Genomic DNA, 16,992 nt, shown 5'->3' with positions numbered 1-16,992 from the left:
GCAGGGGGATAAAATAACTCATCTCTTTTCCTGTCTCCTCCCAACTCTCTCGCTTTTTCTGCAAACCCCACATTCTCTTCTTCTAAATCTGTAATTTAGTATCACATCTTCATCCTTAGACATTGAAGTACAGTATGAAGTAAAATACATATTTCAAAATACAATATATTGGGTCTTAAAATGGCAAAAAGTCAGGATTCCTCTTATTTTATTTTATTATCAGTTTGATATTGCATACATGTAAATAACAACAGTGAACTGTACTATATAGCTGGGTGACATCACACTACTGCACCACTTTATGAATAAATAAAGAGGAAGACATCAAATGGACAATGATTGAAGGGTTGAAAGCATAGAAATACAATTGCTAGTCATTCTATTTCTATGGCTGAGAGAATGAGGGGAAGAGATGGATATATTGGAAGTATGTAAAGAGCGGGACAGAGACGGAAGTCAAATCAGGAATACAGCAGATAACCAGCATTAAATAAGATCCCTTTAAAATAACTATACAAAGACATTCAAATAAATCTGTACATTTCATTATTTTCTCTAGAAATGTTGTAATTATACACAAACTTACATTTAATCTATTGACTACATTTCTTGTACCCTCCACTTTGCCAAAGCAGTACACAGACAACATATTCAAATTAATAAAATTAAAATAAATATAACAAGTCCAGGCAAAACAGAGTTAGGATGACTCGTAGATTATTCAAATGTCAAATTAATCATATGGTCAAAAGCATGTCCTTCATGGGAGTATTTGTCAACTGTTGACCACAGTTTAATACTGTATACACAGATCTGAACAGTGTGTTGTTGCAGCCAGTGCTATGCTGTCTTTGTTTGCGTAATACTGTGTCAAGGACAAGGCACATTTCAGTTTACGACCCAGGAGGCTCTAAAGAAACAATATATTGGGAAATTATTTTATTTAAAAAAAAATCAATTTTGTTTTTTAAAATTGGGCTTAAAATTGAAACAAGTAAAACATAATATTATGTCAGCGTGATATTTTATGAACAATTTATAAAAATGTTTAGTTAGACCTGAATACTAGTACACATATAATAAAAGTCAAAATAAATAGTCTGGAGTGCTTTCTGTCATCATCAGCAAGTTGTCAGAATGGAGTTTGTAACCCTCTAGCTTGTTTTGGGGTCCTATTGATTGGAACCCTGAAACCAGGTTTCCACAATAAGTACAAAAAAACTAATTCTTCTTGCACTTTTTACAATACGAGTTGAAATTTATGTACTAAAATAAACAATATCTACAGTATGAAACAAAAATGGAGCGTACATATGAATTCACACTTACTTTTTTTGTTGCAAAAGAACATTGATTTTAACTTACACCAGAAATTCGGTTACCGCCGTTTAGATTGAATAGGGCTCCCAGTTGTCATGTTTATTGTAGTCTCTTACTTTGATTGTTCCTTCATGCACTAGGACATATGTGTCTAAGGTTTCGTTATGGCCAGAATAAGGGAAGTAAAGCAGCTAATCTCAGAGGCATGTACAGTCTAGGAGTTTCAGTAGTGTTGTAATATGATGCAAAACCTGTCAGGCTCCTTATATTTTCAGGTCTTACTTGTCAACGTACCTGTGCTTCGTTACTACTGAGTATCATACCCCCCCAGTTTAAATGTGTTACTTTAGATACAGCAGATCTGATCTTCCTCATATTTTGGTCTTTTGCCAGGATAATGAGCTAGCTAGACCGGACACTTATTTTCAACTGATAAACTATAAGCGATAAGGACAGCTCTCACAAGCTGAAGCTCCTATGATGTTGCTTCAGGAACTGCTGTTGGCGCTGCATTTGCCCTTCCCTTCTTTCCCTCCCTCCCCCTCTCTCCTCCCTCTCATTCTCGCCATCCTCCCCAGGCAGACTGCCCACATCGCTAAATTCTCCGAGGTGTTCGATGGAATCGTATTTCTCCAGGTCGGAAGCGATGGTCTGCAGACTGAAGACGGAGAGGGAATCTGACCCTGCTCTCTCTCCATGTGTCTCGGGCCTCTCTCCCCCGCTCTCCCTGTATTTCTCCACCAGCCCAATTTTCTTATCCGCCACGCCGCTTCTGTCTACCCTATCAGTCTCTATTGCCCCTCCTCCACATGCCCCGCCCTCGACACCACACACCACACTGTCCGACTCCGCCCCAATAGGGGGACTCCGTCCACCACAGGCCATGGTTTGTCCACCGTCGGTTTGGTCCCGCCCCCGCTGAGCGTGGATGGCCTCGCTGATTTGCTCCAGGTTGCGCAGGGCGACAGAGTAGCGGTTTTTCACTTTGGTCACATGCTCCTCCAGCTGCATCACTTTGGTTTTGTGCTCCTGAAGCCACAGAAAACCCAATATGATGGAGAGAAAAGACAGATATTTTGAGTTGAGGTTCTCTATTTTGAGTTTCTCTCTACATTTATATTGTTTATATTTGTTTTAAGTATTGTTTGTGCATTGCCATTCAGGGGTGACAGTAATTTTGGAGCCCACTGTATAGACAGGTGTGTGCCTATTTCTGTTTTTTTAACAAATGTACAAAAATGTCTAAAAACCTGTTTTCACTTTGTCATTATGGGGTATTGTGTGTAGAATTAATTAATTTAATCCATTTTAGAATAAGGCTGTAATGTAACATAATGTGGAAAAAGTCAAGGGGTCTGAATACTTTCCAAATGCACTGTATATTATATATCTATGTACCTCAAGTATGTAGTTGAACTGGGCCTTGAGCTCGAAGTAAGGCTTGGACTTAACGATGGCCCTCTTGAGAGATTTCTGCAGGGTCTGGACTCGAGCCTCTGCCGTCTGACAAGAGTGGGTGACACGCATGTGCTCCCGTTCGCTGCGTAGGCGCTCCTCCTCTGCCTCATTCACCTTGCACACAACCACACAAAATGTTAAGACGGGAAAACACAACAATCAGTATCCTAACCCCCAACCAACCTAACAAAACAAACTGCCTAACTAAGGGAAAGCAATCCAATTAAAAACAGAGTTTAGGCATAGGAGAAAATATCTACAGTACCCAGGGGGTGGGGAATGGTAAGGAAAATACTGGAATACTGCTTACACTGGTAGCTGTGGTTTCCCATGTTGCCTTGGAGGTAGCATAGTTGACCAATATCCTGCCAAACAAGGCTAACTGCCAATCTAATTTTAAACCAGTTTTAGTCTTGGGGGAACATAGCTACTTGGCGGTGGGGATTGTAAGGGAAAAACAGATTAAATGAATACCATATCAGCTCGCTCACATACTAGCTGATGAACATATTTAGCATTTTATTTTGAAATTGACGCAGTTATAGCGGTATCTGGGATTTCCCCTGTTACCTTGGAGGTAGCATGGTTGAGCATCTCCTGCCAGGTGGGGTCCAGGGTGTTCCTGCCGTCGGCCATGAGGCCCTGCTCTGCCACGTACACCATCTCCCTGGCAGCTGTGTGCATGGAGACGGCCCGCTCATAGCTCAGCGCCGCCTTCTGGGTCTCCTGCTGAGCCTGTGAGAGGGACAGCCAATCAGATACTGAGAAAACAGTGCATGCAGTTGCACAGCAACCAACCACGTGGGACAAACGATCAAACTGTTGTTGAGATTTGAGAAAAGTGGGACAAGCAGGTGAATGGCAAATACTGCATCGAGTCCCATATTGATTCAGTGATAAAGAACTCTTGAAATGTGTTGTTGCAAATGCCACAAAATACCACACAGTGCATGTACAACAGTACCTCCTTGGCAAGTCGACGAGCCTCATAGTAGGGCCTGGCCTTCTCGATGCAGGTACCAAGCTGGGAGCTGTGGGCGTTTAGTTTTCTGGCTGAGTCTGTGAGGATCTTCCTATAACCCGATCTGGCATCCTACACATATACAACAGGAATTCCTAATCAGATTTCATCGTAATGGGCATTTCTGATCATTTAAAGAATATTTTCCAGATTAACAATGGGTTTACAGCATGTTATGGGAATTTAAAATGAACTGACGATTGATTCTTTGGAAAAAACCTGATCAGTACAGAAAGGGGCGATGTATGAGGCCAGATTTATCATGGGAGAGTTGATGATATCCACTTACATCCAAGTGCAGTTCTAGTTGGTTGATTTTTACACTGGCCTCGTTGAGGTGTTCCAACTCCTCCTGGAAACAGAAAATATATGAGGGAGCACAGGAGGAAGCAGATACTTTGATTAGTTGGTTTGTAACAACACAATCAGTTAATATCATGCATGCAACTAATTTTGTAACCCTTTAGCCACGTAGCATAGACCAGGAAATCCTATTGAGATTAAAATCTATTATAAAAGGGTTCGGTCAATTTTTCGCCACCTGAATTCTGGGATCCAATTCCTCTTCATATGGGCTGTGTTGTTCACCTTCGTTCTTCTCTTTCTCTGTACACTCTTCTCCCTCGCAGGTGTCTTTCTCTTTCAGCACCGTTTCAGCTGCATCTCCATTCATTTCCTTGTCATTTGGTTCCCCGCCCTTCACCTCAGCATCCGCACCAGGCGTCTCTTCCCTCCATTCGCCCACTTCGGGGTCTCCGGAGCCGGCTGGGCTCACACGCAAATCACCTGGCTCCATTCCAGGCCCAGTTAGCAAGCTAACGTTAGCTAACCAAATAACGGTACCTTTGCTTTTCTTTTTAGCCAACTAGCTATGTGTTCTAGGCAGTTACTAACTGCGTTTTGTATGCGTGAGAATTTGATTAGGACCATAGGGAAAAAACTAGTTTGAGAGACAGCAAAGCCAGACTACCTCTGGCGTTTCTAGTGTATCATTCAATCCCGCTAGTTTAGCCACAGCACAGGAGGCTAACGACGTGACGATACTACCAGTACAGTAGCTAGCTCTACAAAGCTAGCTTACGTTAGCACGTTGCATGAAAACAAAACATGATTTAAAAATAAATTGACTGCAAATAACGGACATTGAAATTAAATCTAATTGCCAATAAATAATTGTTTTTTTTTCATCACCAGTAGTCTCTCCATCTCTCCCTCCACCGCTTGCTTGCTAGCTAACCTCGGCTCTGTTCTTAGCTAGCAAAACAAAAAGTAAATAGAGAACGCTTACCTCGTCCTTTGGTTTGAACTCTTACTGGTTCCGTAGCCATGCTTCATCTTAGGTTTGAACTCATAAAGCTTCCGTAGCCACTTGCTTTTAGAAGTCCCAAACCTGCGCAGGCTTTTTGCAGAAGCAGTCTGCAAACATTTTGTTTATGAGTTCATTTCTATCCTAATAACAAATTAAGTAATTCATTCATTTTAAATGGTAAACCATTCGACATATGTACGGGATACACAGGGTATGCCCCATCCAACGAAATGCTTACCTGCAGGTTCCTTCTCGGCAATGCAACAACAATGAGAAATAATACAACCATAAAGTAAATGGCTAAGTAGAATATAATTAATATTTTAGCATAAGTATAATACAGGAAGGCACAATTTATAGTCCAATATTTACGTGTTTTGGGGGAGGGGTGGGGCAATTGTTTAAATTGTTCAGTATTTAGTTGACTTGTGTTAGGTGGAGATCATTAATTTGACAAATATATACACTGAGTATACCGAACACTTTCCTAATATTGAGTTGCACCCCTCCTTCCCATAGTTGTCAAGTTGGGTGGGGGACCATTCATGATACACACAGGGAACTGTTGAGCATGAAAAGCCAGCAGCGTTGCAGTTCCTTACACAAACCGGTGTACCTGCCACCTGCTATCATACCCGGTTCAAAGGTACTTAAAATATTTTGTCTTGCCCATTCACCAGCTGAATGGGACTATAGCTTTCACCTGGATTCAAATCAAATTTTATTGGTCACATACACATTTAGCAGATGTTGTTGCGGATGCAGCGAAATGGGTCAGTCTATGTTATGGAAAAAGCAGGTGTCCTTAATGTGTGTGTGTGTATATATATATATCAAAGAAACCTAGGCAGAAACAAATGTCATAAACAGCAGAGTTGATTGGTAGAATTTAATTCCGAAATTACATAATACAGCATTTGATGTGTGTCTTGCATTTAAATAAATACATACTTCAGTAGCCGTCTCTTTGGGAAAAACATTAAGCACTATAATAACCAGGTTAAAATATTGTCAAAACAGTTCTCCAAAAGATTAACTAAATATTGTGAAGCAATTATACTTTAGGACAAATCACTAGTTGACCACCACCAATATTGAACACATCACAGATATATTTTTCATCTCACAGAAATTAGTAACAGATAGGCTCCCAGAAATTGCATACAAGATTGAGGATAATCAAAGTGAATGTTGCATCGAATTTCATGTGCATGATTAGAGTATATAAAAAAAGAAATCTCTGAAAATAATGACATATCTCTACCTACCCTACTATCCCAACCCCACATTGTAAAAATATATTCATTTGAGCATATGAAAAAACCTGAGAAGTATGGGGAGAAAATCAAACATCAGAAATGGAAGAGAAAGGATAGGCATCTGTCATAACGATCTCACTATAGCTTAAAGCCAAAGGTCCACATCTGGCATTCATTGGTCTCACTTCCGTTGCCATAGTACTAGATGTAACGTACAGAGCCCTTTCCTCTTCAGTCCTTTGTGTTTGTCATCAACTCCAGGTTGGGTCATATTTGCTCCATCCCGGAGGGGGTGCCAGGAAGATTCTCCTTCCCCTTGACAGGAAACTGACCACTCCCCGATACCCTGTCCGTGGGACCCCTGACTTCAAGTCCTCCATCACACCCAGGTTTTTGGCCAACACTTTGAAACCATCTTTACTTGAGTAGTGCAGACAAAATGGACCCGCTCCTTTTAACTGGCCCTGTTGGACCTCTTCATATTTGACCAAAGACGCACTGTAAACCTGCTTCTCAAAGAGCTCCTTGTATTTATCCTCCTTCAAGTAAGCCAGATCCAGCTTGGTGAAAGGCACAAATTCACTATTCAGTTTAATGTAGCGTAGGTATTTGTCATAAAATTGGCCTAGGCTCACACCTTTCCGTCCAAAGGTTAAAGTTCTGGATATTTCGGGTCGAATACAGGCTCGATCTCTGCGCTGATCTGGCTGACGCATCCAGTCGTCCCAGAATGCACCAGGCCACTTGGGCTCCAGCTCTACCCAGAGTTCCTTGAGCATCATCCAGCCCAGCCCAGGGAAGAAGTCTGTCCTGTACAGGAGGTCTGCTTTACCAGGGTCGACGTAGCCGTCTCGACCATTGTCATTCCAGGCAGACACGCACCACAGAGACAGATCAGATTTCAGGATTGGGTGAAGGGATCTGAAGTACTCAAAGAAGTCTGGTGCCACCTAGTGAGAGAATGAAAAACAATGTTTTTTTTAGTTCAACTGGCAATTAGAGGATGTAAACAATGATGAGCACAAAACAAGTGGATTTAACATTTCACTTTATCACATTCAATACATATTTAAAGTCAGAGTAGAGAAAATGATTACCTCCAAATCATCTTCCACAATAACAACAGAGGAATGTGAAAGAGAGTTGAACACTTGGTTGAGAGCCCAGCGATAGTGCCTAGAAATTTTGTAGTAGCCCTGGAACTTCTTGTGTTCTGGTCTCACAGCAATATCTGACAGGTCTGGTTGTTTCAGGTGAGTTACCTGACTGCCATAAGAACCAATCACCTGTGCAGTCTCTGCATGCCCACAGTCCTGGCTGACTATAATTGGGTAGAGTTCAGCTGAGGGGCGGTACTCTAGGAGTTTGTCCAGGCAGCGTTTGACAGTAACCCTGTTACAGGCTATAACCAAGATGGGAATGACCACTTGAGGGGGGCCAACTCTGCTGGCGCCATTCTCATTGGGTTGTTCCCATAGTGACCGATGACCCTGTATCTGAAGCAGGATTTTTCTCTGCATTTCAAGCTCTGCCTCAAAGGCTTCTGCCATGTGGATCACATCCCCAGCCAAATCAGCCCCTCCTCGTCCTCCATCCATCTCCCTCTCCTCTCGACCAGACAGGGGTCGGCCCCACAGATAGAGGACCACGACGGCATTCCAGGCGACAAAGAGAAAAGCACCACATAGAATAGCAGAACCTCTCTTACGGAGCATGGCCCAAACAACTTAGGAGGGAAAGGAAGTTTGGAGGACTGGGTTTGTAAAAAATAAGTTGCGCCAAAGGAATGCAGAACGCAAAAAAGGACATGTGGAGAGGTTACTTGGTTAGTTTAAATATTATTGTATTAAAGTAATGAACACACAAGCAAGTAAATAGAATGAGGTAAAGCCGGAGTCAAAAAAAGACAAGGAAGATGTATAAGGTATGAGGGAAAAATTGAGGGAGCGCTGGATTCATCTTGGACAGGAGGTAGGTAAGCTGGTTAGGGGATGAAAGTGCTGTTCTTCAGTTCATACCTTCCACGTCAATCTGAAATGATGGATATAGATAAAGCACAGGGTTCAAGAGCTAGTCATTTAACAAAGTCACTGTCACTTACATTAATCGAGTATAAAACTATGAACTATAGGCCCACTGTAGATAGTTGGAGGGAAAGCCTTATCAGAAAGGTGATATTCTTAGGCTAATCGATTTTTTATATCACCTGTAGCTAGCTCTCGTCACGCACTCCCGGAATGCGACAGACTTACTTTATTTTCTGAGTAATCCATCCATTGTTTGAGAACTATATTGGACCTAGGTAATCTTTCGACCGAATTGCTTGGAAGCTAATGTTAGACAGAACATTGCGTTCCCAGATATTAGCACTTACCTCCTGTTCCTAACGTACAACACGTTCGGACTCTGCAGCCATTTCTTCCTTCGTTTCACTAACCTCTTCGATGACAATATGCAGGATCAATAAGCAAGTGAAGAGGAAATAATGTATCGTTGTCACACTTTGATTTTGATTGTGTTTGTTATGAAATCAACTTCATTTCGACAGTTTCCTTCTTGCCATATGTTTTCACAAGACTGCAGACTTCCGGATAGCAAATTTTTACCGGAAGCCCCGCCTTAACCGTCACCTTGAGAATTTATCCAACTGTACCAATTAGGGCTGACCAAATACAGTATAATTCATAATCATCAAACTGTGTACTAGTCTTAAGCCTATCTTAGATACATATATTTTGGAGAAAAACATTTTTGTCGTCTTTTTAATGTTCATTTCTTTTCCCCAAAATATTTATATTCCAGATAGTTTCATATTTCATGAGTGTCTTACATGGTAAAAATAATCCTTTATTTTTACAGGAGTTTTTCGTGTTGACAAATGCAAAAATATTGCATTCAGCACAAGGCCTGTAGGCCTTTATTGATCATAGGCCTACTTACCATTGCAGTAACTAATGGAAACAACATGCAATCAATTATCATACATTTCAGGATCATCTAAACGTGCATAGGCTATTACATTCTAGATAACAAAATATACCATTATTCTTGGTTATTCATCAAAAATACTAAATGTGGCTTCAGGCCAATAAAGATAAATATAATGTTACTATACAATCACAGTTGACACCTGTCTAGAATCAACAGAAGAAAGTTGTCGCTGGACTTATATCTCATTCTTGTAAGGCAACCTGGCATAGTTATGCAACAGGATAGGCTTATATAGTCTTTCACACACCCATTTGATTGCACCTTTAGTCATGTGATAATAGATTCCTAACTCCTTTGTGTCCGTGACAATACATGGAACATTTTGTATTTCATAAGGTGTGAAATTATACACTGAGTGTACAAAACATTAGGAAAACCTGGTCTTTCCATGACATAGACTGACCAGGTGAATCCAGGTCAAAGCTATGATCCCTTATTGATGTCACTTGTTAAATCCACTTCAATCAGTGTAGATGAAGGGGAGGAGACAGGTTAAAGAAGGATGTTTAAGCCTTGAGACAACAGACATGGATTGTGTATGTGTGCCATTCAGAGGATGAATGGGCAAGACAAAATATTTAAGTGCCTTTGAACAGGGTATGGTAGTAGGTGCCATGCACACCGGTTTGAGTGTGTCAAGAACTGCAATGCTGCTGGGTTTTTCACACTCAACAGTTTCCCGTGTGTATCATGTGTATCATATTTTGTGTGTGTGTGTGTGTGTGTCTGTATGGGTGTGCACTGCCCTCTGAGGTCCTTTGTTCAGGAGACTGGGAGGTGTCAATCAAAGGCTGTTAATCAAATGGACTTCCACTTTGTCCATTCAATGACTCATCCTGCAAAACGGAACAAAAATAGGCTACATTGTGAAGCATATTGTTTTGGGCATATTTGTCATTACATTGGGGTATGGTTTTCATTGGGTATAGCACACCACTTTTCATTGGTTCAGGCACAGTAGGCTACGGCAGAGGCATAATTATGAAATCTCAATGTTCTTCACTCACCTGTTGAGCAATACTTTTGACAGAGGTGCTTTTTCCTCTGATCGTGGTCTGTCCCATGGCAGCTTCACCTACATCATTTGGCCTGGACCTGCAGAACACTCCCAGTTTCACATGCATTATTTCAGACACAAACACGGTGAAAAAGAAGCATCTGTTCTTCAGAGTAGACCAACCATTTAGGATAAAAGCAGGGATCATATTTTCCTCTATTTCCTTATTGTGCCAAGTTATGGACACATTCAAAACGGCAGGGGAGGTTTCTATGATTTTGTCCCAATTTTTTTTCTCATAGTTCCTACGAGTAATGTCATTTTTAAATTCTTTCACATTGGGCAATTTTTCATTTTGGACATTTGGCATATTCAAGGAGCGCGGGACCCCTGGCGCACAAATTCTTAGCTCCGAAATCTTTACTTGACAGGTATAAAATACCGACTCATAAACTCTCGTCTTGGTGTTCGACGCAGGTTTATATTCCAAAGACACTCCATTTCCAAACTCAAGTCGTTGTTCTTGAAAAAATGACTTCCATATTGAGGGAGTTCGTTTTGGCCGCACGGTTGTTCGCTTGATTCCTGGCTAGGATATTCCCACGACACCGTAGAACAGCGGACAAAGCAGAAGCAGAAGGGGTAGAAGCCGTCGTTGTCGATATTCTAGTGGTGACTGTCCGCAACGTTAATTCTATTCAGTCACACATCTACCATTAACTTATGCAAGCACTGTAATTCAAGAGGAAAACATATCCATGTTTGACGACATAGCTATTCAACCCGAACACTCGCACGGTTAGGCCAATATCCAGTTTGCGTCAGGGGTCTTTCTGGACCGGGGTCTTGTTCACCCAAGCAGAAGCTCCGGCCGGGCCGGGATCGTGAGTATACTTTGTCAACGAGGGTGGGTCAATGTCCAGAAAATGCATAGGCCCGCTCCATGGCAGGAGTCTTCCTCTGCGCCGATGCCCAGTCCAGGCACGGCATTCAACCCAGCTCCGTGGTCGGGCGGGGGCTACGACCCGCACCGGAGCCGACACTAGTCACCCCCCCCATTTGGTTTCAGGTTTTGCGGCCGGAGTCCGCACCTTTGGGGGGGAGGGGTACTGTCACGCCCTGACCATAGAGAGCCCTATGGTGTTTAAGTCAGAGCGTGACTAGGGGGGTGTTCTAGTCATTCATTTTCTATGTTGCTGGTTTGTATGGTTCCCAATTAGAGGCAGCTGGTAATCGATGCCTGTAATTGGGGATCATATTTAGGAAGCCCTTTCTTCCACCTGTTTTGTGGGATATTGTTTTGGTTAGTGCATTGTGTGTGCTCTGTGACTGCACGGTTGTTATATTCATTGTTGTTTTGTTGTAAGTTTCACTATTAAATATAATGTGGAACTCTACGCACGCTGCGTCTTGGTCCACTCATTTCAACAAGCGTGACACAGTGGTTGAAATAGACTTATGTCAATGCCAACACCTGCTTGTAAAAAAAGGCGAAGACATACTAGCATAGCCAGATTAGGTCAAGTGGTGGTCCGAGCATCAGTGAAGTTTTTCGTTGCTTCAAAATGAGTCTTGTTTCTGCCTCACCACAATATTAACTTTTAGGTAACCATACAAATGTTATATTTTAATGATTAAGAGCATATTCCTTAAACAATTAATAAAAAGCTTGCATGTTTTACATCATATGCGCTTAGTCATGCTGTCAAATGTCACTGCCTACTTTCCATTATGAATTACTTGCATGCAAGGTGCACGGTAAGAGGTTTGTCTGTCACACTGACAACCATAGAATGGAAAACATAGCTACTACAACTAGAACTAGTCATGAGTGACACTGTTTCACTGATACATACACTGAGTATACCAAACATTTAGAACACCTTCCTAATATCCCCTTTAGCCCTCAAAACAGCCTCAATTCGTCAGGGCATGGACTCTACAAGTTGTCGAAAGTGTTCCACAGGGATGCTGGCCCATGTTGACACCAATGCTTCCCACAGTTGTGTCAAGTTGGCTGGATGTCCTTTGGGTGGTGGACCATTCTTGATACACACAGGAAACTGTTGAGTGTGAAAAACCCAGCAGCATTGGAGTTCTTGACACAAACCGGTGCGCCTGGCACCTACTACCATACCCTGTTCAAAGGCACTTAAATCTTTTGTCTTGCCCATTCACCCTCTGAATGGCACACATACACAATCCATGTCTCAATTGTCTCAAGGCTTAAAAATCCTTCCTTAACCCGTCTCCTCCACTTATCAAAACTGATTGAAGTGGATGTAACAAGTGACATCAATAAGGGATCATAGATTTCACCTGAATTCACCTGGTCAGTCTGTCATTGAAAGAGCAGGTGTTTTTAATGTTTTGTATACACATAGCTTTCAGTGAAATGTTAAAACAGTACACACACACACACACACACACACACACACACACACAGAACCTGTCAGGAAATAGTATATTAAAAAAAAGAAAAGAAAACTAAAAGCAAATGATCCTCTAATGGGACTAAAAGAGGAAGGTGCGACCAAGGTGCACATGCCATGGAACGTTCCGGCAGGCAAAGATCTTATCAGAAATCAAATCAGCACATTTGGTTTAACTGTAAGGCAACGGCATGTAACATTGCACTGGGCCTATTGGAAAGGTAATAGTTTTTTCAGGGTGGTAGGATACCTCTGCTATGGCATTGTTATTTTTATATATGTTTTTAGAAATGTATTATTCTTATTTGAACTCTATATGTATATTCATATTTTGTACGTACATACACATTAGGTAGACATCAATGAATGTAAAACAACATCTTGAGCTGCGCATTTTTACTTTGCAATGTAAAGAATAAGATAATGCTCAGTGTAATCAAATAATCAGTATTTGTAGTAATTCTCCATGGCAGACTTCAGTGCAATTACATAATACACAACTTTTTAATGAACTACATTTCCCCAGACAACATCAATTGTCCACTCTCACTTCACTGCAATAGCTGTCCCGTTCACATTTGGGTAAATGTTCCATGTTCATGATGTGTATACTGCAGGAAGGAAGACAAAATGGTGGATGAAAAATGACTCTTGATACACTTTTCCCATTAGTACTTCTTGTGCACCAGTCCTTCATAAACAACATGGTCCTTGTTATGTATTGACCCCAGTTGGGTGTGCTCTAGTGCTTTCAGGGTCACCTTTCTTTTCAGTTCATTCACATTTTCTTCGTAACTGAGTATTAGTAAAGAAAATGAAATGGCAGATACTAGGATCACTGACAGTCTTTGTCCTCTCAAAACATCGGAGTGATTCTCTCCTCTGGTCTTACTTCCTTTCATCCCACCAGCATCCCCTCTTTTCCTCAGGGTATTTGACCCCCTGGTTGACCGGCCTGTGGTTGGCTGGAATTCCCTTGCTGCGGTTTTTTGCCGTTGTGGAGGATCACATTGGGCATGACCATGAAGGCCAGGATGCCCATCAGCATCAGCGCCAAGGTGATGGTGATGATGGACGCCATCACGGTGTAGTAGCACTGGTCCGAGCGGAACATCCTGCGCAGGCGACCTCTGACCCTGCTAGGGGGGCGACCCACATCCACGACAGTGGCGAGGCCCTGGTCCATTGTGCCCAGCTGGATGTCGCTGGAGGCCTGCCGGTCCTGCTTCTTGAGAGTGGGCAGGGTGAAGCTGGACTTGGCCAGGCTAGTAGTACCAGGAGGGGGCTTCTTGAGGACCAGCTTGCCCTTGCTGCGCTTGAAGCGCACGGACAGCGCCCTCTGCATCTCTGGAGGGAGTTTACGGAAGATGTCCTGGTTGTTGCCCAGCTGGGGCAGGTTGCGGCCATGGGGCAGGTTGGTGAGCTCTCGACACACAGGGCAGGAAAGAGACTTGAGCTCTATGGAGGTCACGTTGATCCGGGCCAGGCACTCCAGACAGAAGGTGTGCCCGCAGGAGAGCAGCTTGGGGGTTTTAAAGACGTTGTCGTATTTGCAGAAGCAAACCACGCACTCAGTGTCCTCCATGTCATTTTCCTGGGGGTCAGACTCCTTCCGGTTGCTGTCATCTCTATCCCTGTCTTGCCTCCTGTTCTCCTCGCTTCTACCACGCTCCCTCCTCGACCCTTTGTCTCTCTTTCTCTCCCTCCTTCTCCCAGATCCCCCTCCTCTCTCGGAGTCAGTGCTCATGGACCTACGCACCTTAGTGAATTTCTCCTTTTTCTCCTTCTCGATGCTGCCTTTGCTGTCAGGTTTGGGTTTGACGTTCGGCGGCTGTTTGGCCCCGCAGCCTCCATCGGCACCCTGTCTTTCCCTGTGTTCACTCATGGTGGACAGAGTTAGGCCGAGGTGCTGTGGGAGACGCAGCTGTGATGGCTGGAGTCGGATGGAGAGTGACGTGAAGTTCTGGTTTTTCACGTCTCTCCAGAGGAGCTGTGAAGGAATGTGATTGTCATTGAGATAAGGCAATTGGTTTGTCACAGAGAGCTAATTTAGTTCAGGCAACATAAAGAGCATAGGGAGTGCATTTCTAGCAATGACGCAACAAAAAGTACCTCTTGTCTATCTCAAATAGGTAAAGACAGGGAAATATAGTTTAGTCTATGAATATACTGTAAGTCATTACTTGCCATATAATCTATTGACAAGAATTCAATTTATACAACAAGCCAATGCTATTTTTGAGTTGTCATGCTAGGTTCCATTCCCTCTGCTCGTTTGTGGATATGGATGAGCCATTGACAAACAAGACATAGCCAATGGTCTGTTTGACTGTGTAAAATGTAAATGACATTTGAACGTATTGACCAGGAACATGTTCAAACAGTCTTGGTGTTCTGAACGGTAGAGCTGAAAATGCTGAGCTACTGAAATGTTAAATTCACATACCTTAACACATGATCTAGTAGAGTAAGTCACTATGGGATTTTGTATCGGTTACTCAACAAAATTTGCGTTAGTTGTAACAGTCATCAACAACATTGCAAACTATTAGCAAATAGGGATACGCAAGAGTATGAGAGAGTATGGTACATTGAGTTCTCACAATGACAAGTTCATCAGGATGGTGAACACTTACCTGTGGCGGTAGCTGACATGTACCAGTCCGTCAGCGATGGTCCTTCAGAGTACTTTCCCAGTGGAGAATATCCCATTCAGTGAGTCCCTTGCATCTCCATTGTGACAATAATATGCCAAGTGAACTTTACTTCTCCAGTTTCCCCCCTCTTCTCTTAGCTGTTTATTTCTCTCCTTTCCCTTCTCTCTCGATCTGTAAATGTGTGTACGGTATTTCCTCTTTATATTCCTCCCTCATCCGTCCCATTTCCATCTGCGACCTCTCACTCCCTCTCGTCTGACCAGTCATACCAGTTTATTTGGCATTTAAACCACTGCCTCAAGTTTGTGTGCATCTCTGGAATGTGAGGGTAAACTCAATACTGTTATCGCATGATGTTAATGTATCTCATTGTGCGTATTTGTACATAGTTTCTGGAACCTGTAGAACTGCAATGTGGGTAGTCTGGGTACCGCTGCCAGATAGCGTTTTCCATGTCTGCGTGTGTAAACATTTGAAGTTTTCACGTCATGTTAATCTTTGCATAAACTGTATGGAAATGTCCTTAATGCTCATTTATTTCCAATGGCCACTACAGTTGTTTATCATCTAACTTTAAATCCCACATTCCAAATGAACGTTTTGACATTCTACAGACTAGAATGTGGAATGTGTTCGTTTCCTCGTCTGCTGTGGGTCAGGGAAGTGTTCGGCTGCATGGAAAACTCCACTAGACTCTTGAAGCAGAGCACCTAACTGTCCACTGCACTGCAACTTATGTCATGATGCTTACTTGTCATACCTAAAGTGTTTTTGTGGCATCAGACTAAAGCTTCACATGCAGGTTTACCATAATGACAAGATAAGCAGGATCCACCCAAAAGCACTCAAGGCTATCTGCAATGATTCAGCAACACCATTACGCCGTTCATATGACAACATTGAGGTCCAATGAACCTCACCCAGAACTAAAAATGTGCAAATAATTTCATTCACAAAGCCCTTTTAGGTAAACTAATGTTGAAAGGGTTGAAAAATCAGCCATAGAAGGGCACGTAATCCTGATTTCTCATTTCATTTAGCAAACTTAACAGAAAACACAAACAACCCACTAACAGCAGCGGAACCTTCTGCGGTTTCTATGACATGAGGTTTAAAAGTCCAACGAACATCAGCCAGATTATTAGTGTTGAGTTACTTGCTAATTTCACTCAGTTGAAAACATTCTTGAAGCCACTATAGTCAAACTAATGATGTGCACATCGTCCTGAGATCTCATCACGCTTCAGTTGTTTGAAATGCACATACTGGAACTGAATAGTATTTGTTGTATCCATTGGCTGATCCCAGAAAACCCATAAAACATACACTTCAACTAACAAACCTTGATCCCAGGATTGACATGATACTGGTAGAAAAACATTATCCTGTGCCATTCAAACAGGCAAAGCAGCAACCTAAATATAGCCCTGATACTCTGAACTTCCTCATAAAGGGAAATCAAAGACCAGAAGTAGCTAATTCTGTGTATGGCCTATCATACGGTTAATGAATAATGGGGACAGGCATTGACAAATGTTTGTGTTAGCA

The 16,992-nt window shown here is 42.4% G+C and overlaps 3 protein-coding genes across 4 annotated transcripts; all 3 read right to left on the bottom strand.

Annotated features, from left to right (window-relative positions):
- Positions 1–191: 191 nt before the first annotated feature.
- LOC115177659 (SH3 domain-binding protein 5-like) lies at positions 192–5,121 on the bottom strand. Its single transcript, XM_029738602.1, has 6 exons — positions 4,341–5,121; positions 4,089–4,151; positions 3,743–3,871; positions 3,349–3,513; positions 2,719–2,892; positions 192–2,349 (listed from the first exon to the last, which is right to left on the bottom strand). The coding sequence occupies exons 1-6, from the start codon at positions 4,593–4,595 to the stop codon at positions 1,780–1,782; spliced, it is 1,356 nt and encodes a 451-aa protein (XP_029594462.1). The 5' UTR covers positions 4,596–5,121; the 3' UTR covers positions 192–1,779.
- An 862-nt stretch (positions 5,122–5,983) lies between these two features.
- Positions 5,984–9,039, bottom strand: mgat1a (alpha-1,3-mannosyl-glycoprotein 2-beta-N-acetylglucosaminyltransferase a). 2 transcript variants are annotated; one of them, XM_029738584.1, is made up of 3 exons: positions 8,742–9,039; positions 7,465–8,398; positions 5,984–7,317 (listed from the first exon to the last, which is right to left on the bottom strand). In XM_029738584.1, exons 2-3 carry the CDS (start codon positions 8,080–8,082, stop codon positions 6,619–6,621), a joined length of 1,317 nt encoding a protein of 438 aa, XP_029594444.1. In that variant the 5' UTR covers positions 8,083–8,398; positions 8,742–9,039; the 3' UTR covers positions 5,984–6,618. The 2 variants fall into 2 exon arrangements, with proteins under 2 accessions (XP_029594444.1, XP_029594452.1); XM_029738592.1 differs by lacking the exon at positions 8,742–9,039 and having other exon boundaries at positions 7,465–8,735.
- Positions 9,040–12,694: 3,655 nt separating this feature from the next.
- On the bottom strand, positions 12,695–16,981 carry LOC115177622 (E3 ubiquitin-protein ligase RNF183-like). Its single transcript, XM_029738553.1, has 2 exons — positions 15,424–16,981; positions 12,695–14,777 (listed from the first exon to the last, which is right to left on the bottom strand). The coding sequence occupies exon 2, from the start codon at positions 14,670–14,672 to the stop codon at positions 13,713–13,715; it is 960 nt and encodes a 319-aa protein (XP_029594413.1). The 5' UTR covers positions 14,673–14,777; positions 15,424–16,981; the 3' UTR covers positions 12,695–13,712.
- Positions 16,982–16,992: the final 11 nt, after the last annotated feature.

The sequence above is a fragment of the Salmo trutta genome, chromosome 3 (assembly GCF_901001165.1).
Source record: "Salmo trutta chromosome 3, fSalTru1.1, whole genome shotgun sequence".
Taxonomy (NCBI): Eukaryota; Metazoa; Chordata; class Actinopteri; order Salmoniformes; family Salmonidae; genus Salmo; species Salmo trutta.
Note: the sequence above shows the minus strand (reverse complement) of the source record. Positions and strands in the feature narration are given on the sequence as shown.

Excerpts from the sequence above, each read along its gene's own strand:
- LOC115177659 (XM_029738602.1), bottom strand. The coding sequence starts at position 4,595 with ATGGAGCCAGGTGATTTGCGTGTGAGCCCAGCCGGCTCCGGAGACCCC. Across the intron at positions 3,872-4,088 it reads AACTAGAACTGCACTTGGAT|GATGCCAGATCGGGTTATAG; the intron begins GTAAGTGGATAT and ends GTATATGTGTAG. Across the intron at positions 3,514-3,742 it reads CTCGTCGACTTGCCAAGGAG|GCTCAGCAGGAGACCCAGAA; the intron begins GTACTGTTGTAC and ends TCCCTCTCACAG.
- mgat1a (XM_029738584.1), bottom strand. The coding sequence starts at position 8,082 with ATGCTCCGTAAGAGAGGTTCTGCTATTCTATGTGGTGCTTTTCTCTTT. Across the intron at positions 7,318-7,464 it reads TTGTGGAAGATGATTTGGAG|GTGGCACCAGACTTCTTTGA; the intron begins GTAATCATTTTC and ends TTCTCTCACTAG.
- LOC115177622 (XM_029738553.1), bottom strand. The coding sequence starts at position 14,672 with ATGAGTGAACACAGGGAAAGACAGGGTGCCGATGGAGGCTGCGGGGCC.